The sequence below is a fragment of the Microcaecilia unicolor genome, chromosome 10 (assembly GCF_901765095.1).
Source record: "Microcaecilia unicolor chromosome 10, aMicUni1.1, whole genome shotgun sequence".
Taxonomy (NCBI): domain Eukaryota; kingdom Metazoa; phylum Chordata; class Amphibia; order Gymnophiona; family Siphonopidae; genus Microcaecilia; species Microcaecilia unicolor.
The window spans coordinates 40,016,073-40,042,759 of NC_044040.1; the positions used below are offsets into that span (position 1 = coordinate 40,016,073).

Sequence of the window (26,687 nt, forward strand, 5' to 3'; positions counted from 1 at the left end):
GCAGTGCACTATTCAGCTTCTGGAGCTGCTGGGGTTTGTGATAAATTACCCAAAGTCCCATCTCCAGCCAACTCAGTCTCTGGAATTCATAGGAGCGCTGCTGAATTCCCAGACGGCTCAGGCCTACCTTCCCGAAGCGAGGGCCACCAATCTCTTGGCCCTGGCTTCGCAGACCAGAGCGTCTCAGCAGATCACAGCTCGGCAGATGTTGAGACTTCTGGGTCATATGGCCTCCACAGTTCATGTGACTCCCATGGCTCGTCTTCACATGAGATCTGCTCAATGGACCCTAGCTTCCCAGTGGTTCCAAGCCACCGGGAATCTAGAGGATGTCATCCGCCTCTCCACCAGTTGCCGCACTTCACTGCTCTGGTGGACCATACGGACCAATTTGACCCTGGGACGTCCATTCCAAATTCCGCAGCCCACGAAAGTGCTGACGACGGATGCATCTCGCCTGGGGTGGGGAGCCCATGTCGATGGGCTTCACACCCAGGGTCTGTGGTCCCTCCAGGAAAAGGATCTGCAGATCAACCTCCTGGAGCTCCGAGCGATCTGGAACGCACTGAAGGCTTTCAGAGATCGGCTGTCCTGCCAAATTATCCAAATTCGGACAGACAATCAGGTTGCAATGTATTACGTCAACAAGCAGGGGGGCACCGGATCTCGCCCCCTGTGTCAGGAAGCCGTCGGTATGTGGCGTTGGGCGTGTCGGTTCGGCATGCTTCTCCAAGCCACGTACCTGGCAGGCGTAAACAACAGTCTGGCTGACAGACTGAGCAGAGTCATGCAACCGCACGAGTGGTCGCTCCATTCCAGAGTGGTACGCAAGATCTTCCGAGAGTGGGGCACCCCCTCGGTGGATCTTTTCGCCTCTCAGACCAACCACAAGCTGCCTCTGTTCTGTTCCAGACTTCAGACACACGGCAGGCTAGCGTCAGATGCCTTTCTCCTTCATTGGGGGACCGGCCTCCTGTATGCTTATCCTCCCATACCTTTGGTGGGGAAGACCTTACTGAAGCTCAAGCAAGACCGCGGCACCATGATTCTGATAGCGCCCTTTTGGCCCCGTCAGATCTGGTTCCCTCTTCTTCTGGAGTTGTCCTCCGAAGAACCGTGGAGATTGGAGTGTTTTCCGACTCTCATTTCGCAGAACGACGGAGCGTTGCTGCACCCCAACCTTCAATCCCTGGCTCTCACGGCCTGGATGTTGAGGGCGTAGACTTCGCTGCGTTGGGTCTGTCTGAGGGTGTCTCCCGGGTCTTGCTTGCCTCTAGGAAGGATTCCACTAAAAAGAGTTACTTTTTCAAGTGGAGGAGGTTTGTCTTTTGGTGTGAGAGCAAGGCCCTAGAACCTCGTTCTTGCCCTGCACAGAACCTGCTTGAATACCTTCTGCACTTATCAGAGTCTGGCCTCAAGACCAACTCAGTAAGGAATCACCTTAGTGCGATTAGTGCTTACCATTATCGTGTGGAAGGTAAAGCCATCTCTGGAGAGCCTTTAGTCGTTCGATTCATGAGAGGCTTGCTTTTGTCAAAGCCCCCTATCAAGCCTCCTACTGTGTCATGGGATCTCAACGTCGTCCTCACCCAGCTGATGAAACCTCCTTTTGAGCCACTGAATACCTGCCATCTGAAGTACTTGACCTGGAAGGTCATTTTCTTGGTGGCAGTTACTTCAGCTCGTAGGGTCAGTGAGCTTCAAGCCCTAGTAGCTCATGCTCCATATACAAAATTTCATCACAACAGAGTAGTGCTCCGCACTCACCCGAAGTTCCTGCCGAAGGTGGTGTCGGAGTTCCATCTTAACCAGTCAATTGTCTTGCCAACATTCTTCCCCAGGCCGCATACCCGCCCTGCTGAACGTCAGTTGCACACATTGGACTGCAAGAGAGCATTGGCCTTCTACTTGGAGCGGACACAGCCCAACAGACAGTCCGCCCAATTGTTTATTTCTTTCGACCCTAACAGGCTAGGGGTCGCTGTCGGGAAACGCACCATCTCCAATTGGCTAGCAGATTGCATTTCCTTCACTTACGCCCAGGCTGGGCTGGCTCTTGAGGGTCATGTCACGGCTCATAGTGTCAGAGCCATGGCAGCGTCGGTGGCCCACTTGAAGTCAGCCACTATTGAAGAGATCTGCAAGGCTGCGACGTGGTCATCTGTCCACACATTCACATCTCATTACTGCCTCCAGCAGGATACCCGACGCGACAGTCGGTTCGGGCAGTCGGTGTTGCAGAATCTGTTTGGGGTGTAAATCCAACTCCACCCTCCAGGACCCGAATTTATTCTGGTCAGGCTGCACTCTCAGTTAGTTGTTCTTCGTAGGTCAATTTCTGTTGTACCCTCGCCGTTGCGAGGTTCAATTGACCTGGGTTATTGTTTTGAGTGAGCCTGAGAGCTAGGGATACCCCAGTCGTGAGAACAAGCAGCCTGCTTGTCCTCGGAGAAAGGGTATGATACATACCTGTAGCAGTTGTTCTCCGAGGACAGCAGGCTGATTGTTCTCACCTACCCTCCCTCCTCCCCTTTGGAGTTGTGTTTCATATTTTATTACTTGTCATTCAACTGGCGGGAGCGGTCGCGCACGGGCGGGAAGGCGGCCGCGCATGCGCGGTGGGCGTGGCCTGCGTGCCGACCGTCCCGCGAAGCTTCTTCCGGTTGGTGGGGGCTGCCGCGGACGTCAACCCAGTCGTGAGAACAATCAGCCTGCTGTCCTCGGAGAACAACTGCTACAGGTATGTATCATACCCTATCTGTGGCATCCCTTTTAATCTGCTTGATATATACTCCCAAAGCCCTTGACAATAGTGTACCCACTCCTCCCTTCCTTGGTCCTCGTAAATTAGCAGTCCAGATACTCATAGGGTACTTGTAGATGTCATCAACCTCTCATGTTCTCGCTGGAGATGAGTCTCCTGGACAAAACAAATATCTCTCTTCAGGTGCCTCAATTCCCGATAAAGCAAACTGTTTTGTAGGTGAATTAAGGCCCTTAACATTAGTCTCAGTTTTCACTTCTGATTTCCCCATGGTGTTTTTTTTTCCTTCTTCCTCCCCACCTTTAACAATACATGAAACTCCCAATCAACCACCACCATCTTCTACTACTCCTCATGAGGAAGTAAAACTAGAGTTCTTTCCTCATGATTTCACACTCATTCTACCCACAGGCATACCTCTCCCATTCTCCACAGACATAATAAAAATGCTATGTAATTCCTTTCCCACCACACGCGTTAAATTATCAGCAGAGGCACACAGATAATAGAACAAATGTTCAATTTTCAAGGCTGGCCCTGGGGAACATCCATTTGGTTCTGGTCTGCTTCTCTCCGCACACAATTCTGTCGATGCCCAACGCCATGGCACTGGTATCTATTCAGCCGCTGATGACTCTCCTCCCAGTGCCAGTCTACAACCAGCTTTGACAGTCCCACTTTTTGTAAGGCATCCCATGCCATGGATATTGATGTAAACTTTGGCACACCACCAGCAGCCCAAGCAGAATACCTTAGCTTTGCTTGCACCAACACCTGGGTCACCTCCCAAAAAGATCTCCTTTTAGCCAGGATAACTGCAGCCAGATCTAGAAACAGTTCCACCTCCAGGCCATTCCCTGCACAATAGCAGATAAATCATTATTGTGCCGGGTGCGGTTCTCTAAATCTTCCATTTATAAAGAAGTCTGATGTTCTTCCCAAATTTCCACCATGGTTCGTTGCACCTCGGTCGCATTGTTTTCACACACTTCTATCCGTTCCTCCACTTGGTCAGTGCGATAGCCCATACTGGCTAGGTCCAACTTGATCTCTTGCACCGCTTCCTTAATTTGTGTTTTGTCGGAAGCAATTTCAGCCATTTCGCTAGTTGCCGATTCTGACGGAGATGCTGCCAGCAGTGTAGCCGCACGGTCAGGTTGCACACTGGAGCCATGTGGCCCATGGACTGCCAGCTTCTCTCCTACTTTCCCTGCCTGCTGTGCATCTCCGCCATGAGTTTTTTTTGTCGTCCCAGAGCTGCTTGCTGCCTTTGCCTCTGCAGATATTCACCGCAATAGTGCTATTTAAGCAAGGAGGAGATAGGAATTCTGTGACTCGACCAGAGCTCCTGACTCAAGCAGCCATCCCCCTCTGTGATTTTTCACTTCCTCTTCGGACCTCCAAAATAAGTTTATCTGAACCTTAGATTTTGAGACTCGCTGTTCTAGGTTGACTTGGTTCCATGCGCTGCTTTTTGGATAACTGTGGCACCACAGGCTACCTCCAAAGTGATAACAATAATGGTGGCAGCTCTACTGTAAAGAAGGGGTTCAGGTCCACCTAAATCTGGATGACTGGCTCATCAGAGCAAAGCCAGAAGACTCGGTGGGCTACAGCTTAGGTAGTACAAATTTGTGCATTCCCTAGGTTGGATAATCAATCTCAAAGAGCAGATTGAAGCCCTCCCAGAAATAGAATATCTGGGGGCTTTGTTCAGTACTCAAGGGGGCAAGGTTTTTCTTGAGCTAAGACTCCTAGCTCATTCAAGCACTTGTTGCGAAGTTACCTCACACCTGGTACTATAATGCAGGTGGTTCTTTTCAACCAATGAGATGAACAAACATGTCTTTAAAGTATTCTGACAACTGCACAATTCACCTACCCCACAAGATTAGATCAGCGATGACAACAGCAAGAAAGAGGAAACTAAAATTGGTCTCATCTTCTAATTTTCTTTCAAGTCCAGACCAATGCAAAAAAAACTCATGGGTTATGCCCCTTAGCCAAGAGATGGAGATGTAATATTATACGAGCTTTGCCCTATTAAGAGGCACTGTGCAGCACCAGATTCCATTAATATAAAGAGCATGTTGAGAAAAAAAAATGCTCAAGTAATCTGCTTGCACACGCTGGACTCCAACTATGTGCACTACTATTACCTGTAGGTGTTTCTCAATCCAATGAAGTTAAAAATTCAAGCAGTAGAGAAGAATCTGTACTTAAAACACTTTTTTATGTAAACATTGATATTTTTCTGTAGCTCGGGTTAAATACGCAGCTGAAGCCACCATCTGCTAATGGTCCAACAAGGAAGAACACCACCACCTCATCTTCATCTTCCTCATCCTCTTTCTGTAGTATAAACTCAAGTATGAATTCCAGTCTGTCTGTCTCTCCAGTAGAAGGAAATGGTGAGTATATAAATAAGATTTGATTTTAGACCTTAAATGAAACACAGAACACCCCTTGTAGTACTTGCCCTTCCCTGTATTCTGCTCTTGGTTTTGTGCCTTTTCTGGACTGACACATGTATCACTTTTCCAGAAAAGAAACCAAGCAATAGTACTCGTAGCATGGATTTTTTTTAACTTTGCAGAACCACTAATTAGCTGGAAAAGAAACGCCTAAATCCTGTGTATCTTAACAATAGGAGCCCTGTATATAAATGTTCTAGCTTTTAGGAACTGGTGTTTGGATATTGATTTTCCTTTACCTCCCTAAAATATAGGGAATTTAAACTGTTTTCTTCCAGAGCTTTGAAAATTATACATTTTTAGAATCTCTGAAAAAACTTCAGCAGCTGTTCATAGGGATTCCACGTTTTATGGTACTGCGGAATACGGCCAGTGCGTAAAGCTGTCAACTTCGACATCAGATGAATATAGTCTAGTTTCCGCAACACAGACCGCAGTTCTGGAAGTGTGGGTTGCTTCCATGCCGCAGCCAGCACCAATTTGGCGGCCACGAATAGTTGTGCGGCAAAGCGGTGTATGGAATTAGGAATTCCTGCAGGTCTAAAGTGGAGTAAGCAGTAGTCCATTCTCATCGGATAGTTCGCTCCTGTAACTTCACCCAGAAACTTCAGTATCTCCCCCCCAGTACTCCTGCGCATGCTTGCATGCCCACCACACATGAGTCATATCCCCCACTACCCCACATTGCCTCCAACACAGAGCTGACCCTGTTTTAAACATTTTAACCAAGCGATGGGGAGTATAGTACCAGCTATATAATATTTTATGACCGTTTTCAATTAAGGCACTGGACACCGAGACTGCTAGCAGAGATCTAAGTGCCACTTTCCACTGAGGCTTTGTATAGGTTTCCCCCATGGCCTTCTCCCATCTTGATAAGTATCGCTCCACTGGGTTAGCATGTAGAAGTAGTGCCCTATATATTCTTGAGATGCTACCCCTTCCTCCTCCCTTCATTAGCCCCGCCTCCAATTTAGTTTCCGGTAGCTTTAACCCGTCCTGTGCTCTACGAGCTATAAAGTCCTTCACTTGATAGTACTGAAAAGCTTGCAGGGGAGAGAGGCCGTGCTCCTGGCACAACTCCTGGAATGGCACCGTCTTGTCCGTTTCCCACATTTGGCCTAATTCATAGAGCCCCATCTCCTCCCATCGCTGGAAAGCTATATCCTGCTTGCCTGGTCTGAACTGGGGAGCAAAGCGAAGGAACATATGCCTATAGTATACTCACCCCGGGAAAAAGTATCCCCTTATCTTACTCCATGTCAATAGAGGCCAGCGCATCATAGGCGGGCTTCCTTTGATTATTTCTCCTAAATCTTCCCGCGACAACCAGGGGATAGCTCGCAGCAGAAAAGGTCCCATCCATTTTTGCTCCACCCTTGACCAGGCCTTCCCTGTATCCTGAAGCCATGTAGCTATCACTCTAAGGTGGGCTGCTTGTAAGTAATGTGTGAAGGAAGGCACTCCCATCCCTCCCCTCTCTTTCGATTGGTACATGACGTCTCTTTCACCCTTGGGGGTTAGGGTTTCAACTTTTTAATGCTAAACTGTGGTTTCCTAGCAAAATTGTGGGATGGGAGGTTAGAAAGAGGCCTCTAGTCTCACCTTAGTTTAGAACATAGGTGCTTTAGACCTGTTCTCTCGACTGGGCAAGGAAGAGAGAATGAGATCTGCTGGCATGTAGCACCATTGCCGTGATTGAACAGAGTACATAAAAACATCATTTGCTGAAAGACGGTGACACCTTAGAGTACAAAAACAGTACTGACTTAACACTTGGCCAGGTGTAGGCATATGGGAAGACTGACAACACATTTGCCATCCTATCTCCTGTATAAAGCTGTGATAGTGGAGCTGAGGTTTGGTAAGAAACCCAGAGCCAAAAGATGAAGAATCTCCAGTTAGGGGTATAGACAATTTATATTCCTGGGAGAATTTATCATAAAATAAGAATTCTGTATACTCCCACACTTGGAGGCAAAACTTAATATTTGCAGGTTTTCCCAGGAGTACGGTAATAGTGAACCATACAGTAAATGGGGTGTGTGGCTCTTTTGCAATAGAGTCCAAGGGGAGCTCTGAGCTGCAGGGTGCTGGCTTATTGAAGAAATTACTACTTGGACTTTGCAGATTGCAAAATGAAGATCCATGAAGTCTGAAACACTACCTATAAGACTGCAAGATCACTCCCCTGTTCTTAGACCATGGGGAATAGTTTTTTTTTTTTTTGGGGGGGGGGGTGTATTCTGTGTGCCACTAACCAGCTGTATCTTACTTGCTGAGAAAACTTACTTAGAGGGTAATCCTTTACATTGTTTGCTCTAATTGTTTAGCATTTTGACTGCTCTTAAATCTTTAAAGGATTTTTTTCTCAGTTTGTCTACAGGAGATAATTAGTAAATCCAATTTGCATAATGACTTATTGGAAAGAAACAATTGAATGTTGGTCTGTCACTGTGCTTTCCTTCCCAGCTAAACCGAACAGTGCTTTAAATACTTCAGTCATCAGCTGCAAACTGCCATCAAACACAAGCAGACTTGGCACGGTCAGACATAATGTCAGATCATCTGTACAGTTGGATTGCTCCAAGTCCAATCAACTGGTAAAACCACATAAAACCTCCCATTTGTCAAATGCCGTGAAAGCCATCAAACCTGCTTCAAGGTCCTTACTGCAAACACAGACTCCAGTTGATAAACTTCACAGGCAGAGTTCATTACCTGGTCTGCAACGATTGTCCACACACAGTAAACCTGAAAGTTTTGGTAAAGAAAATGCATCCTCAAAGCCTAAAGCTTCAGTTGTACCTACACCTAATGGCCAGCTGAAGGCTCCCAAGCAAGCTGGAGGTAAGCAGTGTTAGGGAATTCTGTACATTTTCAGTACATGCTGTAAGTAAAGGGGGGGGGGGGGGGGGGGGGGGGGGGGGGGTGTTGTGTAGGTATGAGTGCAGAGTGGTTCTATCCAGTGTTGCTGTGAGCACATGGAGGTGTGTTGGTGGGGGGAACAAATTTCCTGAACACAACATAAATGTAAAAAAAGGGGGGGGGGGGGGTTACCACACACACACACACACACACACACAGACACACAGACACACAGCAAACTGGTCCAAAACTGCTAGGAATTTGGAGCCTAACCATAATGAGTAACAGTAGTATACACACATACCTGTGTTTTAATACAAATGACCTTGTGCAAGGAATAAAAAATGTTTTCCTCAAACTTTAAAAGCAGTGTTCTAATGGCACCAAGCCTTCTTACGTCTATATCTGAAAATGTATCTCCCAGTCAGACCACCAGTGTTTGGCATCCCGTTGCATTGAGGGCCAAGGCTGTTCCCTGGGGTGAGTGACATATGACCATGAACATTCCCCATCAAGGGATTTTCTGTGGGTTGGATCTATAAGGTCTATAGAAACATTAAAGGACAGCAGAATGACTGAAGTTGGCCTATTTCGACTTCAGTTTCTTCCACTTCAGTTATTTGTACAACACCCATATGCAAGACATGCTGTTTCCCTCCCTCACCCGTTTTACTTCATCTTTAACTGCTCTCTTTTGGACTGTCATATCGGTTCTAAGCATGTTCAGGTACTGACTTCAATCAGAAGGCCTTTTCCGGACTTCCTCTATATAGAAGACAAGCACTTAATCCGTCACCCAGATACCTCTCCAAGAGGTGACATCAACACCTCTATGTACACTGCACAAGAATTGTTTGGCAATTAAAATTCAATGCAAAGAAGTGTAAAATTTATGCACGTAAGGAGAAGTATGTGTTAGGCGGTAAGAGTCTGATATACACAGACAAGAAGAGTGGAGTGATATCCCTATCTGAGGATCTGAAGGCAGCAAAATAGTGTGACAAGGCGGTAGCTGTAGCCAGAAGGATGCTAGGCTGTATAGAGAAAGGTGTAACCAGTAGAAGAAAGGAGGTGTTGATGCTCCTGTACAAGTCATTGGTGAGGCCCCACCTGGAGTAATTGTGTTCAGTTTTGGAGGCCGTATCTTGCTAAAGATGTAAACACTTGAAGGGGTGCAAAGAAAAGCTACAAAAATGGGGTTTGTTACAAGATGTATGAGGAGACTGACCTTAACATGTGTACTCTAGAGGAAAGGAAAAACAAGGGTGTTATGATACAGGCATTCAAATATTTTAAAGGTATTAATCCACAAACCTTTTCTGGAGACGGGAAGGCGGTAGAATTAGAGGACATGCATTGAGATTGAAGGGGGGCAGACTCAGGAAAAATGTCAGGAAGTATTTTTTCACAGAGAAGGTGGTAGATACTTGGAATGCCCTCCTGCGGGAGATGGCAGATGAAAACTGTAACGGAATTAAAAACCGCATGGGATAAACACAAAGGAATCCTGTTCAGAAGGAATGGATCCACAGAAGATTAGCAGAGATTGGGTGGCAGCAGCGGTAATTGGGAAGCAAAGCTAGTGCTGGGCAGAGTTATCTTGTCTGGATGGACCGTACCGGTCTTTATCTTCTGTCATCTACTATATTACCTACCCCTCCCCACTACAATTCTGAGCTGCAGAGTTCAGTGCTTGGTTCCCATTCTTGCCATTTAAGGGTATTTCTGTATAAATAAACTGGGGAGCTGATGCACAAATGTCCCCGGAAACAACCGTGTGCCTTGAGGTCTTCTGTAAAAGTTACCAAGGTCAAAATAGCATGCCAATGAGCGTCTCAGATTTTCATTGGGGAGCTCAATTGAGAGTGCCTAGCACATGCATGGAGCAGCAACTCAGCAAGTGTTGATGCCTCGCGAAGCTCAGAAATCCTCCTCCTCATTCCCCCCTCCCCCCCCCCCCCCCAAACAAAACACATGAGTTCTCTTTACATACCCTATGGGTGGGAGGGGTTTAGCGAGATGGCGAACCTCAGCAAAACATCCTGCATGTGGCTGGAGGCTGCATCTGCCACCATCGACTCCACGTGGAGGGGATGCAGAAGTCCGAAGAGATAGTGGTGGTGGAGGAGTGCCAGGAGCTGGCGCAGAACGGGAGACCTGATCGACAGCATCTTGCTGCACACATTCATAGACACACAAAAGCTTGCAATGTGTGTATATGAAAGCTGCATGTAGCTTTATGCACCCCCCCCCCCCCCCCCAAAAAAAAAAAAAGAAAACTCCAGAAAACAAACTCCTCAATTTCCCTGAGCAAAAACAAACCAGTGTGAGGAATAATTGTTTTCCTCTGCTTTTTACAATTTTTACAATCATAAGAATTTCAAGCTACTTAAAGTGTTGTGGAGCCAGTGGATTCAGCACATTTCATGTCTCCCCCTGCCCTCTACATACTATTCCTATGCTCTGCCTAGAGGCCACCATGCTCGACCAGCTCCTGACCTCCCGTAAAAATTTCCTTGTTTATACATAGCTTGGGAAACGACTGTGCATCTCTCGGAATGCACATTTTTAAAAAATATGTTTTCCGTGTGATTCCTGTTTTCTGGTACCACAAGTGGTAAAAAGCACACAGAGCCCTTTGTGCATTTCTTGCTGAATACTGGGCTCATTAAACCAGCTGGAACCAGTCCGAATTGCACATTGCTAAACTCAGTTTTGTGTATCGGGCCATAGTCTGTTACAACCTGCCGCTATAAGTAAACTGGAGAAGGAACAAAAAAACATAATTTGATTCTTCAGGACTAAAACATCACTTTCACTTGCTATTCCCTGTTGCTTTAGATCTGAGCAGGAATTCATTAGAAATGCAGCTTCCAAAGTTTCTCAGCTTTTGTCTGTACATTGTTGAGGTAAGAACTTAGGGAGGACTAGATTTTTTTTTTTCCTCTGGCATCAAAATACTGTTAAATCTTATTCAAAAAAACATGAATGGAGTTGTGTGGCTTGTTTTACAAAACAAGTTAAGAATTTTAAAACCTAAAATAGAAGAAGTAGATCAAGATGAGCTTCCCTACCCTCCCTCCTTCCTTGACCATTGTCGGAGATATTTTGCATACTGAATAAAAGAATTGGACCAGGTACAAACTAAATTGTAGCTGTTGCAGGGAAGCGCTATCTTCATCTGTTCACCTTAGCCTGGGTCTCTTGTTGGCTAGAGTGGGGACTTGGCCTTTTTTTTTTTTTTTTTTTTTTTTCTTTTTCTGTATTGAAAAAAAAAATGCATTTAGATTACTCATTTCAGTTGTCGTTTAAAATAAAATAGAAGCTCATTGTTCTCCACCTGTGTGTTTATTTAACAACCTACTGTGCTAATTCTTTAACACACAATTCTGTCACTTAGAGTGATGTACGTTCTGGCATGTTCAATACTTAAAAGATAAACCAGGGGTGGATATGCAGAACATGTAGGAAGCTGTATTTTTTTTTTTTTTTGTCATAGAGCTTTAGTGATTCGTGATTGGGCAGGCATATTAACTGCTTAAAATGAGTCTTGATAGTCCGTCTCCTTAAGAGATCTCCATTGTAACCAGCTTCTTGAGCTACAGTGCCATAACCCTTTACTGGGATTGTTTTCCTTATTTGCTAGTTCCCTCCCAACTCTGTCCATCGTAGCAACAGGTCTTTGGCCAAGGACCACAAACTGTTGCTTCTTCAATCTTGGCTATTGTATCCTATAAGTGTTCTCACTGATGCCTGGATGACCTCCTCCTTTCTCCATTGCCCCTGGTACAAAATAAGTACATGAATATATGTAAACCGCTTTGAATGTAGTTGCAAAAACCTCAGAAAGGCGGTATATCAAGTCCCATCTCTCTCTTTCTTTCTCTTTCTCTCTCTCTCTCTTTCTCTCTCTCTTTCTTTCTTTTTCTTCTCCCCCCCCCCCCCCCCCCCCCCGGATGCTTAATGTGCAGAAGCTAGTCTGGAGCTTGAATCCTGGTCTTGGTATGGTGCACAGCATTACTGGTGAATCATGGGGTTGATAAATTAGCTTTGGAAGAGCAAAATAAGAATTGTGGCAATGGTTAAAACAAGTTTCTTCTCTTCGCTCAGCTCCTTCACCTGAAAATGTTGTGCCAAAGGTAATGCAGCCAAACAGGAGGTTCTCTTGCAGTTCACGTGTCAGGTAATATTTACCATACAGTAGAAAAGAGGTTTTTTCAATATGCTAAAGACATGAATTCTATGTGCTCTATCTAGTCAATTGATGTCTTTGAGTTTTATGTTTTAATTTCTTGGGCAGACTTGCCTAAGGACGGTGCGGATGTGCAATATTTTTAAATTGAACAGAGCTCTAAAAAAAAAAAAAACCTATAATATAAAAAATGATGTTGGGATGCCTGTGCCAAGCATGGACTCAATTTGAGTGAACTACTTATAGGAAAGCTATCATATTTTTATCCTTCAAAGAGAGTTTACTCCTTGCTCTAACTGAAGTTTTAGACTAAACATAATTAGTTTTACAAAACTTAAAAATTTAAATCTAAATAGGTAGCAACAGTTCAGGGGTGGGGGGTGGAGAGAGACTTACTGAACTGCTGTTTATTTCTCTCATTCTGCCAGTCTTGTATTGTTGGCATTAACCACTGGCTGTAAGTTAAGCAGGACACAACAGAAGTGAAGTGGGCCACAGATGGAACTGAGAGGCGAAGTTCATCAAAGGACCCAACACGACCCGTGTGTTGTCAAAGTGCTTATGTTGGGGGTCATATGGTCTCAAAGATTACTTCCTGTATGATTCAGCCACAAAGGCATTCCAAAACGGATACACTGCAGTAGTGTAAATAACTGCTGCCTGTAGCTCCATGCTTGTATCACAAAGTTCACTTTGCCAAAACACAGGCCATGTCAAGTTCTTTAATTTTGTTTCTTTCTACGTAAAATGTCGACTTTCTCATGGCCCTGCTTTACCTCAGAATTGTAGCGGGCCATGGAACAGATTTTCCAGGGAATTTGTATGGTGACACTTAAAAAAAAAAAAAAAAAAGTAAAAATGGCTCTTAGGTAATGCTTTCAAAATCTAGTAAAGGAGACTTTGAGCTTTTGTAAGTGTACTTAATGTTGGAGAGAGCCAGAAATTAATAAATTCCATCTTAAGTGGTAGGTGGTATTTTAAGTAGTTTGATCTTTGAATCCTGTGGAGAAAACAACAAATCTGCCTGTTTATGGTGGGAAACATATTCCTTAGTAAAATATCAAATTTAGATATGTGAAGTACATGAAACTGTGGCTTTGATCATAAGAGCAGTCAAAACTTGGAGTGAGCAGGGAAAGAAATGGGTTTTCACTGCCTTCTAGTGATCATGTGCTCTTGTAGTTCTACCACAATTAACGTTTTGAAATTCATTTTTATTGAAAATGCCATGGATGGTACTATCAAATCTATAAATTGAGATGTTAATAAGGTAGTAATCTATAGAAACAGTTTCTTGGATATGCTATCATACACTGACTTATCTTTTTAGTGGTATTGTTGCCAGTACTCCCATCAGACAACCTACACACGGAGAAACACAGACCCCAGGTCTAAATGTTAAATCTGTATTGGTGAAGTCAAGTGCCAGACGAGCATCTGCCTTGCCTACACCTGTGAGTCGACGAGTATCTGGAATTCCAACAGCGACTCCAAAACGTCTGCCAATAGAGTGCTGGTCATCGCCACAACTTGCACTGCCTTGCCAAACCTCTAGTATGTCCACCAAAAAACTGGTGGTTGGGTAAGTATTATTTATACAATATTGATTAGGTTTCTTACAAATACTTATAGCACCTCATTCCAACTTTTGACAAAGCTTAACAAGCAGGTATTGAAAATATTTTTCGCTCCTTGATATCCAGCTGTTAATAATATTTGAATTATGGGAACATTATATTGAGATTTCACAATCAGTAGATCTGAGACTTTACTGATCTCTATGCTAATTCTTAACTCTTTAGGGCTTCATCGGGGGAGGGGGACATCAGAACGATGTGTTTGTAACACCATATCATATGGCTTATTTATATTTTGTTTATGTTATGGAAATAGTCAATAAAACTAAATTTTCACGCGACAGATTTTTAAGTTTGCTTGGGAAATACTTCTCAAAATTGAACTGAGTCATGGGTTTTCTCTGTATAGACATTTTAGCTTTTCTAAATATTGCAACTTGACCATGATGCATATTTTTTAATGCTCATCTTTATGAACCATTGTCTGTTTTATTCTCACCTCTTAGTTCTGCACAGATTCAAGAAACCAAGTCACAGGTTGCCTCTAATCCAGCATTGTCTTCTGATGGAGAAACTTCACCTCCACTTCTGGAACCTTTTATTCTGGACTTCTCTCCAGAAGCAAAAGTCACCAAGGACAAAATCCAAGAAGCAGCAACAGCAAGTCAATCAGATGAGGTCAGATATCTTTCTTTCTCTCCCTTCTCTTGACTGGTGCACACAGCACTCCGTTTTTTATGTTTTTCTTTTATTGAAAAACTAGTGAAAAAGGCCTGTTTCTGACAGAAATGAAACAGCGCTAGCAAGGATTTCCTCGGAGTGTGTGTGTTTAACAGAGTGTGTGATAGTGAATGTGTGTGACAGAGAGAGTGTTAGTGTGAGAATGAGAGTGGCCCGGCCCCCTCCCTGCCAGTTCCAGGGTCTGCCCTCTACCCCTCCCTCCCAGTTGCAGGGTCCGTGTGCACGCCCCCCTCCAAGTTCCAGGGTCAGGCCCCCTCCCTCCCTCCCAGGGTCGTTTTGGCCCTGTCTCCTAAAAAAAAAAGTAAAACCCAGCCCCAGATGTGAATGTATGCCGATGTCCTGCAGCTGCAATGTGGCACATACAGGAAAAGCAAATGTATGAATGTGAAAGAAAAGGTCCCTTTGCCGTTTTGCTTTGTACGTTGTCCGAGTGTTGACGGTGTCAGTTTTCTTGTTTCTGTGAGCTGATTGCTGAGACTCTTTTCCTCTGCTGTGTGTTGGCAAACGAAGAGCTGAAACGTTCCCTTTGTAGTAGGCAAACAAAACTTTTTTTTTTTTTTTCTGTAGAAATTCTTTTGCTCCTCTTCTCTGCATCTTGTTCGATTACGACTGCAGGCAAAATTGTCAATGTGTTGCAAAGAGGAAGTTTTTAGTGCTCGAGAGGACGTCAGTCTGCTCAGCTGTTGGTTTTTTTTTTGTGTGTGTGTGAGCAGATTGCTGAGACTCTTTTCCTGTGCTGTGTGTTGGCGAACGAAGAGCTGAAAACTTCTCTTTGTAGTAGGCAAACAAAACCTTTTTTTTTTCCTCTAGAAATTCTTGTGCTGCTGTTCTCTGCCTCTTGTTCGATTATGACTACAGGCAAAAGTGCAAGGTTTTGGGGCAGGGGGAGATGTCACAGTTCTGACTTTCGGTTTCCAGGCATGGGCAAACAGGATATCTCTGGTGCCTCACAGTTCCGGTTTTGAGGCTTCATTTAGAACGTTGGTGTTGAGAATTATGTCCAGAAGGGGTGTGGCTGAGGGCGGGTCCTGAGTGACAGTGAGTGGTGCATGAGTGAGAGTGAGTGTTGCTGACAGCCTAGCCTTCAGTGTTTCCCTCCCACAGAGTGAGCTTCAGAATGTTCCAGGTGAGAATTATTATATAGGATGTTAATAGCAACAGAGACAAGTCATGTATTATAGCAATCATAAATCAAACTTTCAACAAACAAGGTCTCAATTCAAGCACAACAGTTCAATATTGTTCTCTAGTACAACCCCAACCCCCCCACCCAAAAAAAAAATTCCCTCCCCCTATTGAATGCTCAAGGAAGGATCTGGATTCGCGGTCCACAAAACATGGGTCCCAAGTCTTGTGATATTTCAATAGCTGTCCTGTACGCAAAGCTGTCAACTTAGACATTAGATGAATGTAATCAAGCTTCTGCACAATCACTCGAAGCCCTGGAAGGTGGGGGCTCCTCCATGCCGCGGCCAGGATCAACCTTCTGGCCACAAACATTTGTGAAACGAGGTGGTGAGTGTGTTTCTTCACTCGGGGTTTGAAGTGGAGAACACAATATTCCATTTTTAGTTTTATAATTAACTTTCGTTACACTACTTCAAAACCCTGGTCCAGAATGTTTGTGCATGGGGGCATGTCCACCAATATGGAACATGTCCCCCTCCAACCCACACTGGCGCCAGCACAAAGCTGATTCCTGGTGGAACATCTTAGCCAAACGTTGAGGAGTGTAATACCAACAGTAGAGTATTTTGTAACGATTTTCCACCAAGGCGTTGGAGGTAGACACATGAAGCAAAGAGTGGAAAACTTGTTCCCATTGTTCACAATCATAAGCCACCCCCAAGGCTGCCTCCCACTTTGACAGATAATATACAATAGGGTTACAGTATGTGAGGAGAGCCATGTAAATCCTAGAAAACCCTCCTTTCCCTCCCCCACACAGCACTCGTTTAATTTTTTTTTCCTTCTGTGTTAAAGCATTTTTGCTGTGTTTAAAACTGAATAATGTGTGGTAGTAACTAAAAGTTGGATTCTTAATTTTTATTTTTTTTTAAATATTATTTGTAAATGCATGATCCAAGAGTACTTGGCAGTGTAATATAACATGACATACAAAACAAACCAATTTAACATAAAACAGTTCATATATTCACTACACTGATTTAATATCTGTAACAAAACGAAGTTTTGTTAAATTGGACATGCTTTACACTGCCTTGGGTGAATCTGTTCATAAAGGTGGTTATTAAAGCCCAATAAATCATCTAATACAGGCAAACAGCTTACTTATCAAAAGTCTGTTGGAATAAAAATGTTTAGTTTGTTCTTAAAAGGTAAGCTCAAAGGCAGCTAATTCCATAACTTGGGACCTAGCACTTTAAAAATGGAGGCACGATTCATCAAGCCTAATGCTTCAGAGCATCATTCTAACAGTGTTCTTGGAAATCTAATTGTACAAAAGTTAGAATGTAGGCTCTTTAGATAACTGAAAAAGCTGTCCATATGCTTGCAGGTTATTAGGATTTATTTACCACCTTTTTGAAGGAATTTACTCAAGGCGCTGTACAGTAAGAATAAGACAATTACAGCAATAAAAATATTCAGATAATAGAGTATGGCATGGTGTACTATTTGCAATGTCAACAAAATACATAATAGAACATTATAATTGATAGTGAAGGGCAAGGCAAAGTTGTAACATGTAGATGGGTAAGAAAGTAAGGTGACTGATTTGAAGAAAGTTGCACATGAGGTCAGAGATGGTTAAATGTTATCTCAGCTAGGGTACGAGTGGATAAACATGTCCTGCTGCAGTATGTGCAGCCCGAGTCACTCCTTGTGTGAGTGAGACTAGCAAGTTAGTTCTTCCATTAAAGGCCTAGTTGAAAAGCCAAGCTTTCACCTGCTTCCTGAAGTAGAGAGAGGCTCCGCTTAACACAAGACTTTCAGGCAGTGCATTCCAGAGTGCGTTTCAATAACGGGCAGTTTTGACAAGAATATTCAAATTCTCTAACTTGTAGCACAGAAACGTTTGGGAATTTAAAACTATTTAGGCGTTCTGAAAAGGTAACTGTTTAATGCAAATGGAGCACTGCTCTCCACATATATATGGTGGTGATAGGACGCTGAATCTTTCAAAGTTGAGTAGTCTCGTGGCACAGTATAAACATTCATCCATCTAGAGATTATCCCCGATGAAGTGTCATGAAGGATCTTCACTCTGGCATGGAATATGCAGGCCTAAGAATGTAATCCAAAGGTGTTCTAGACTAAACCTCAAATGTGCTGTGAATGTAGGCTAACTAGATTCATCAAAGATTTGGATACAGTTCCTCAAAAGACTCGCGAATAAAATGAGAAACCTGAAATTAGAACCCAGCCTAATTAACTGACAGATGACAAAGTGTGGTAAATAAAATTCACTCAAAAGGAAAGAAATATGAATAGAGTATCTCTGATCAGTCCTAGGACTGATGTGTGCAATATCTTTGAGCAGCATTGCAGAAGGGTTGGAAGGAAAAGATTCTGTTTTTGCAGATTAGACAGATTTGTAACAAAGCAGACATTAGAAATGATCTACAAAGATTAGAAGAATGATCTAATATTGGCAGTTATGCACTTGTGGTGAAGGCTGTTAGCTTGGCAGAATTTAAAAAGGGGTTGGATGGTTTCCAATAGGACAAATCCATAGACCGCTACTAAATGGACTTGGGAAAAATCCACAATTTCAGGCATAAGTTGTATAAAATGTTTGTACGTTTGGGTAGCTTGCCAGGTGCCGTTGACCTGGATTGGCCACTGTTGGGGACAGGATGCTGGGCTCGATGGACCTTTGGTCTTTTCCCAGTATGGCATTACTTATGTACTTATGTAACTAAAAGGTGCTTTTATATAAAGTGCTGGAATAAAACACAAATATAAGGACCTATATGCAATAGGGGGCAAGAGGCAATTGTGCATGGTCCAGGAGAGACCTTGGTAGTAATCATTTATCATATTGAGATTCTCAGTTACTATGACAAGGCAAGTTGCTAAAGCCCAAAGGATGCTAGGCTGCATAGAGAGGCATAAATGGCAGGAAGGAGTTGGTTGCTCCCCCTGTACAGGTCATTGGTGATCTCGCTTGAAATGTGTTAGTTTTTGGAGGCTGTATATCACCAAGGAGAGACTTGAAGCAGTTCAGATGAGTGACCAAAATGGTATAGGATATGTACCAAAAGACAAGAGCAGAAACTTGATGTCAGACCTTTTTTTTTTCTCCACCCCCCCCCCCCCCCCCCCCCCCGAAGAAAACTTTAGGACATTAACTAAAAGGTGGAAAATTATAGAAGCAACATTGAGATTTTTCATAGAAAGGATGGTGAATACTTGGAATGTTGTCCTGATGGAGGTAGAAGGAACAGTGATGGGATAAACACAAGACCTCTATTCATCAAGAAAATGAGAACCAAGTATAGGGCATTTCTGCTCAAAATGGACTATAAATGACTTTCATACTTCAAAAAAAAAAAGCGTAGAAGGAAGTAACCTGCACAGTGTGGCAGTTAACGACTCTAAATCATCCTACTAGATTAAATGGCCCATGCTGGTCTTTTTGCCATGATATATAATATATCATGTACACACTGAATGCCTGCATTACAAGATCTGAAGACTTGTAAGAGCTAGTGTTTATAATTTCTTTATAGGCTCCACTGAATCAGAACTTGGACCAGAATAGTCAGATTTGTAAATTAGCAAATGTTCATACAGCCCCAAATCCCTTCCTTCCTTTTGTTAAATGAGTGGCATTTAGATCCAGCCAGATTGAGGGAAACCTATAGGGCTCCAGAGTTGATTTTCTTGGCCTAAACAATCTTGTGTACTAGAATAACACTGGGGTAACTACAACTGGCTACAGTGTGATCACATCGTACTGTTCCTGCCTGCAGCTAAGTGTTTCTAAATTATAGTAACGTTTATCCAGCATACAAGCTACAGGAGGTGAGGGAGGGGGCAAGTGCGATGTTTAAAGAGACATATTACTTTTCCAGTTGACTCGCCTGAGTATTATGCACTTCAGTAATATTTAAGCACAGTATATTTGGGTCACAGCATAGTAAAAATATTAAAAAAAATAGATACATAGAAACCGTTGGCTATTTCTCATTTGTTATAGCTAAACAATCTTGTGCCAGCTTGGGACTTATTGCAATACTCCGTCACATCAGTTGGTAACATCCCATGTCTGCTTTTCTTAATCTCTTCTAGTCTTAATGACATGTACTACCGTCCCTGTTTATAACTTGGTTTATGCCTTAATCATATGACTCTAGGTCCTGTGTGTGGTTTTTAGACTTTCCTCCATGCTGACCTTCACTACCCGGTTTGTTTTAATCGGCTATGCCTATAGTCGGTCATTTTGTATTAAGTAACACGTTAATGTTTACACTGGACTGAAGTAGAACAGCCTACACTGACTGCATTGATTATATAATTTCAGGTATTGCTCATTGACTTTGTAGCTGATGAAAAGCCTGCTTTCACTACGGAAGTAGAAAATAAGCCACTCATTGACTTCACTAACACTCCTGAAGTGCATTTAAATGCTCAACGGAAGCCAACTGTAGGGCAGGTAAGGCAGTAGACTATGATCAAAGAATGGTGATACCTGTGTATGAAATGTTTTATCCTGTGGGATACTATTGGTACCTTTTAGCTCAGTAAGTTACATAAATGGGATTATAAATAAGAGGGTATAAAGTTGAGGGGCAGCTTTAATTTTTTGAAGTTGTGTACTATAGGGCAAGTAGAATGGGACTAAGATCATGTCCTACAGTCTAAAAACTTCAAGTTCCTAAAGAGGGGCAGGTGATCACTTATTAAAAAAAATAATAATAAATTTTAAAGATGTAATTAGTCCACACCCGAGGCTGAAATTTTGCAGGATTATGCAGTTGATATTCCCTTTATCTTGTGGTCTAAATGTCACAGAAATGTTACATCAATTGTCACAAACCAATCCTGATCAGTGATCTCATTAATGTATGAGAAATATATTGTACATACAATTTAACTTTGCTTGAATTTTGGTTTCAAAAAACAATCCAAGTATTTTGGTAAAGGCTCCAGTATTTCCAATTGGATTATTATTCTTGGTGATATCTACCTCTAACCATAATCTCACTTTAAAACAAGTGTGACTCGAGTATCTTCTCACTATCCTCAGTACAGGAGCTCGGGGGTTCTTAACCAGTGGTCAGGTGAGGTGTGGGGAGGGGTCTCAATGAGGAATTTATTGAAACTTACTATACGGTTACTGGTATAACTACAAATACTGTAATCGTAGCAACATGTTAGCAGCTAACAGGGGTATATGGGCACCAGACTTTGGATTTTAGATTTGAAATTCATGTTTTCCAAATCCAAGCTCAAGGCAAATTTACATAAGGTAGAGCAGGTTCTTCACTTAGTTCTGGGACCCACCTGAGTCAGGTTTTCAAGATAGAATGAATATGCATGAGATGTTATATGCAAATCTTCTCATACATATTCATATTGGTATCCTGAAAACCTCATTCCCTATCATCAAGCCGATCAATCCATAGACTGGTGGGTTGTGTCCATCTACCAGCAGGTGGAGATAGAGAGCAATCTTTTGCCTCCCTATATGTGATCATGTGCTGCTGGAAATTCCCCAGTATGTTCTCTATCTCAGTAGGTGTGTGGTCACACAGCAGCAGCTCTGGCTAGGTCTCCAAGCCTAATTGTTTAGGTTTTGTTGAGGGCTCTTTGTGAGCAAGTGCAAACCTGATGGTGCCAGGTCCCTCCTTTTCTCCCCCCTCCTGCTGGCTCCGTTAAACAAAAAAAAAATTTTTTTTTAAACGTTCAAAAAGGACGTCCATTTGCAGCTGCTCACTGGAACAAATCGTCGATGCAGGAAGCAGGTAATTTTTACCTTTTACTAGCGGGCAGGGGGTTCCCCGAACGGTCTCCACGTGGCTATGGCCTCGGATGGCAAGGGTGCGAAAAGACGCTCCCCGTAACGCGTTCGCGCGCCTAGCGGGGAAGCGGGGGGATCGAAGGTAGAGGCGCCCTTTCGGAACCGGGAGAGTTCTCCGGTTTCTCCGCTGGCGTGGCGGCCTTTCCCGCCTTAGGCACCCATCTCCTGCTGGCCGCCCTCCCGGTCGTGACCGGCCACGCGGCTCGGTCGGCTTCTTGGGCTGCCCTCGAGATGGGAGACGTTAACAGCTTGGTCGCCCTTGAATTGGGCGACAGTAAGAAGTTGGCGAAATTAAAACGCCCTTCTTCCCGCACAGCTCCTTCTCGGAGTTTCGTGCCAGACGCCATTTTGGACGCGCAACGCGCCTCTGCCCCGCTACTAGGAGCGCAGATGGGAGGGCGCCTCTAGGGCCATGGCACAGGCTGCAGAAATGCACAGGCTGGGGGTTTCCTCCCCGGAGTTCATTTTGCTGCTGCATCAAGCCTTTCTTATGCAGAACTCTGCCCCTGCCTACCTCTCTGATCGGGGTGATGAGGCCTCTATGCTTAAGCGCCCTCGGGGGACTCTCCTCTGATGTGGATGACGGCAGCGTGTCTGAGTTCTCCTGTTACAAGAAATGATTTATCTTGGGGGAAAGAGCTCTAGAGCACTCGCTACTGTTTATAATTTAAGAGCAGGTACTGTATTTATAAGTTTTAGGATATTAATTTCTCCAATCACCAAAGGTGATAATTGCAATAAATTAAATAAATTAAGTATATATAAAAGATACCATATACTCAGAACACAGAGGCCGTATTTTTAGCTTCAAAAAGGTTGATTTAATATACAATTGCACACGAGAGGTAGGTTTTAAGAGATCTTTACAGATAATCTGTGCTTAAGTAAGGTAAAGTAGAGTAGCAGGTCTAGATCAAAAGTTATAACTTACAAAGCAGTCTGTTGCAAAAGCATTTTGTGGTCCATTGAAAAGCCATGAGGCAGGTGGACTGCAGATCAGGAGCAAGGCATCTGGATTGGTGCTGAAGAGAGAATCTCCTGGAGGGGAGAGTCTTGAAGAGAGAGAGTTTCTTGGGGAAACAGCTTGTCCTTTTATACCTTGCAAGCTGCAGGAGGATATGCCATGTGGATCTTTGTCCTGGTTTCCACACGACCCTTGGGCATTTGCAAAGCATTGTGGTATCTTGGTCTCATGTCTTATGACATCACAAGACTTGCTGTCTGGATCTTGCTGACAAATGGTCTTTTGATGTGAAAAGGCTTCCTGCTCAGTCTCTGGAGCAGATACACATTACAAGTCCTTCCTTTCTGCACATGTCTGAAAGCTGATGGGAGGGGCAGGTATACCTTTGACAAGCAAATGTCCTGTTTATGCTTTTCCTCTGAGTTCTTTGTCTTCAATGGCTTCTCCAGACTTTCTGTCTCTTGGGTCTTTGGTTTTCAGAGATGTCCTGATGAGCGTCCAGGTACCCACCTTAGTCAAGCTTTTGTTCAGTCTTTTTAGGTGGGAGGGCAGAGAGAGTTATATATCTCTCTTTTGTCATTGTTAAGTGTTTGTAATTAACTATCCCTGCTATCAGAAGTTCCCAGAAAAAGGGATGGGGAGAGAGGGGCTTGAAATGAAACTATTCTCTCTGCTGCAGTGTCAAATATATAAAAGCTGCACAAATATATTGGTGTATATATAATCCAGCAAAATATCATGCTACACATTTAGTTCTGATGATTGGCTTATACCATAACACTCCCAGAGATCCTTAGTGGAATCGACGGAAGAGACTGATCCTCGCTCGGATGGAGCGGACGACCCCTCTGCAGCACGGCTTTTTCGCTCAGAGGATTTGCCCAGCTTGCTTGTGCAGGCCATGAGCATTTTGAAGATTACTTCGCCTTCCCTGGGGGCTGCAACTTCATGTTGCCATGTGGGAGGAGTGCATAGAGAGGTGGTCCCTAGGGCTGGCCAGAAGTTGGCTTCACTGAATTGCTGCTGGGAAGACAACCAACTCTAAGACTGTCAGGAGAGTGAGAGAGCTGGACTCATTGAAGGGTAGGGAAAGACCAGACTGAGCAGAAAGGGGCAGAGACACTGGAGTTGGGTAGGAATAGAGTGTGTGGTGACAAAACTGCGGGTGAGAGGTAAGGAAAAATACAGGACCCACAAAGGGGAGAGGAAGGAAGGGCAGGAAAACAGACTAGATTGGACTAGGAAAGAAGAGGGGGAGAGTTTCCAGACTCGGGGAGGGAGGGCTGCAGTGAGAAATGTTGGCCTACAGGCCCGGTAGGATGCAGTGTGGGAGGAAAGAAAGGGGGCAGCTAGACATAGGTAAGTAAAGAGAGCAAAGAAATGCTGGAAGGGGAGGAAGCATGGGGAAAGAGAGGGATACAGAAGGATGATAGAAGAGAAGAGAGCAGGAGGGAGGGGAAGTGGAAGGGAAGAGAAGAGATGAAGTAGATTTGAGAGAGGCAGGAAAATGGAAGAATGTGAAAACAGTGCCAAAGATGGATGTAAAGCACAATGTTAGAGAATGAAATAGCAAATGGACAGGAGGCACTAGAAACTGATTTAAAAGCACAGACGGAGGGAAGCACAAGTAAAAACAGGGAACAAGATTACATTAGAAGAAAATTACCAGACAAGGGTAGCAAGGTTTTTGGTTTTTTTTTTTTTCAATTTAGTGAAAAACGTGTCCGTTTTGAGAATTTCTTTATCTTGCACTGTTCAGGAAAAATTGCAGGTTTTTTTTCTATTTCTTTCTGGTGGTGCACTGAATGCATTCAGTGTCTGGCATATTAGGGCATGGCCATAGCTAGCTATGGGCAGCTGCTGAAGCCACACAGGGCATGGGTAGTGTCGCCAAAATTGTACTCTGTCCACTGGCTGCCCTTATTCAGTTGTAACACTGTGGGCAGGGTGGGAGTGCTTGGTGGGGGGGCATGTTACACAGTACATTTGAGTCACTATGCTTTTGTCTTGTTTGCATTGGTACTTTTTAGTTTGTGGTCACTTAGTTCCTCTTCAAACACAGGATATCTGTGCTCTGCATGTGTGATAGAGGCCAGGTGTTCTGGAGGGGTTGGCTGTCTACATGCATTGGCTTGTGTCATGGCCCTATGTGGGAAGATATTTGGTTCTCCTTCAACCTTTCTGGACACAATATGGTCCTGACTTAGCAAAAACCACTGCTTTAGGGGCTTGTTTTAGACCTGGATACGGTCCACTGATTGGATTGGTCCTGAATTTCTACAGTTGATTGTGCTGAAAACTACTCGCTTGCCTGTGATGCAGCATCATCCAGATTGGATTTTGCAGGGCTGTAAAACGCATTTTGAATCCTAGTTTATTCTCGACCACAACTGCAACCAGTACATTCTTTTATATAAGTAAAGCATTAAATTTGTGTTCCGACATCAGACATTCTATCCAGGGACCTTTTCTGGTCTTCATTGTATCTTGAGGATAGTTAATTTGGACCATATGTTTACCACAAGTATTTAGTGCAAATGGTGTTGTAGTCATTAAACTTCAAACCAACAAAACTTAAAGCAAGAAATTTACCACCTTGAGTGAATTCCTTCAAAAAGGCAGTAGGTAAATAAACTTGCCTGATCACATAGCTGACAATACTGTTTTCCTTGAGTGCATCTAATGCATGATTTTTTTTTTTTCTCATTTCAGCTGATCGATCTGAGTTCTCCACTTATTAACCTGAGTCCTGACAAAGAAAACATAAAAATGGATTCACCTCTGCTGAAATTCTAAAATACTGGCTAAAGGATGTTATCTATCACTTGTAAAACAGAGGTGAAGAGAAAATGCAACTTCATTTTTATTTTTGTATAAACTTAAAATCTGTATCCCAAGAAATGGTAGGATATCTGCTCTTTGGATTGGCTAGCGTCTTAGAACTCCATATATGATGGACAACTTCTAGCATTGTGTACAAACTAGACATGAGTGAACAAGACAAAGTGGTGTACTGGGAAAATGGGAAACCATTTTATATTTCCTATAACTTCTCTAGACCCTCATCTCTTGCACCAAGACTTATCACTTGGTATAGAATGGACAGAAGTGAGAATTTCTCCTAAAAACAGAATGGTAAGGATAACCTAAAAATTTAAAAAACAATAATTTTGAAAAAATTGAAAAGTCAGGGTCTTCACATTTTTTTTGCTATGAAAGTTTAGTTAACATTTGTCTCTTTTAAAAAAAGATATTTTGTATGATTAAAGATATAGTGACAAACTTTTCTGCCTCTGTGTGTAAATATGTATGTTCAATCTCTGGTGTAGGAGGCTGCTACTATTCAGTTCACACAGGTACTGAAGAGTTCAGGCTAGTCCAGGATTTGACAACACCATCCAGATGCATTTAAGGGACTGGCAGCACTCATTGCAGTGGGTGCTATTAGACTACAAATAACCACGCTGGGGCTGTAAGTTGAAAATGAAGACTCCTGAGGAGTCACATGATCAAGTTCTGATAGCTTGCCACCTGGATCAGAGAATCCTTGAATGTCCAGTGTTCGGGGAACCTCATCTATAGAGGGGCAGCGACTGGTATGTCTTGCAAATCCAGGAAAATTCTGGCTGTTAAAAGTGCACAGCTGTGCCTCCCAAGATGGCACCTGAGAGAGATCAGCTGGTGCTCATGTCGGTTGAGATCACCCGCCATCTCACTTGGTGTGTGAAGGCCATTCTGGAGGATAAAATGTCCTAGCACCAGTTCTCCCTGCATGAGATGGAGGTGCTGTTAGTGCAGGTGGTGAGAATGGTAGAACACAGGGTCATTGCATAAGTGATGACCATGGGAGGCTTGCTGGATCCCTTGCACATTCAAAATGGTAAATTGGAGGACTTACAGAATCGCAATATAACCCCCCCCCCCCCAAAAAAAAAAAAAAAAGCCATCAACATGGGGGCTGGAAGTGTGGCAGTCCCCTTGACCCCCCTCCCCCAACACATCCCTGGGGGGGGGGGGGGGGGGTGCTGGAATCTGGTGAATCTTCAACCCCTCTAACTACCTGAAACCAAGCCCCAAACCTATTGGTCTAGCAGCCCTCTTCTCTGCCCCCCCCTTACC

At 43.7% G+C, this 26,687-nt stretch overlaps 1 protein-coding gene across 8 annotated transcripts in view; it reads left to right on the top strand.

Moving 5' to 3' along the window:
* The window catches only part of GTSE1 (G2 and S-phase expressed 1), a 51,553-nt gene extending 25,857 nt beyond the window's left edge, over window positions 1–25,696 (top strand). For all 8 annotated transcript variants that reach the window (XM_030216973.1, XM_030216970.1, XM_030216974.1 and 5 more), the window contains 7 exons: window positions 5,025–5,175; window positions 7,711–8,088; window positions 12,217–12,289; window positions 13,629–13,880; window positions 14,382–14,553; window positions 20,105–20,236; window positions 25,281–25,696. In XM_030216973.1, coding sequence (XP_030072833.1) covers window positions 5,025–5,175; window positions 7,711–8,088; window positions 12,217–12,289; window positions 13,629–13,880; window positions 14,382–14,553; window positions 20,105–20,236; window positions 25,281–25,364 — 1,242 coding nt within the window. In that variant the 3' untranslated portion in view covers window positions 25,365–25,696. The remainder of the gene's footprint in view (window positions 1–5,024; window positions 5,176–7,710; window positions 8,089–12,216; window positions 12,290–13,628; window positions 13,881–14,381; window positions 14,554–20,104; window positions 20,237–25,280) is intronic.
* The last annotated feature ends 991 nt before the right edge of the window (window positions 25,697–26,687 follow it).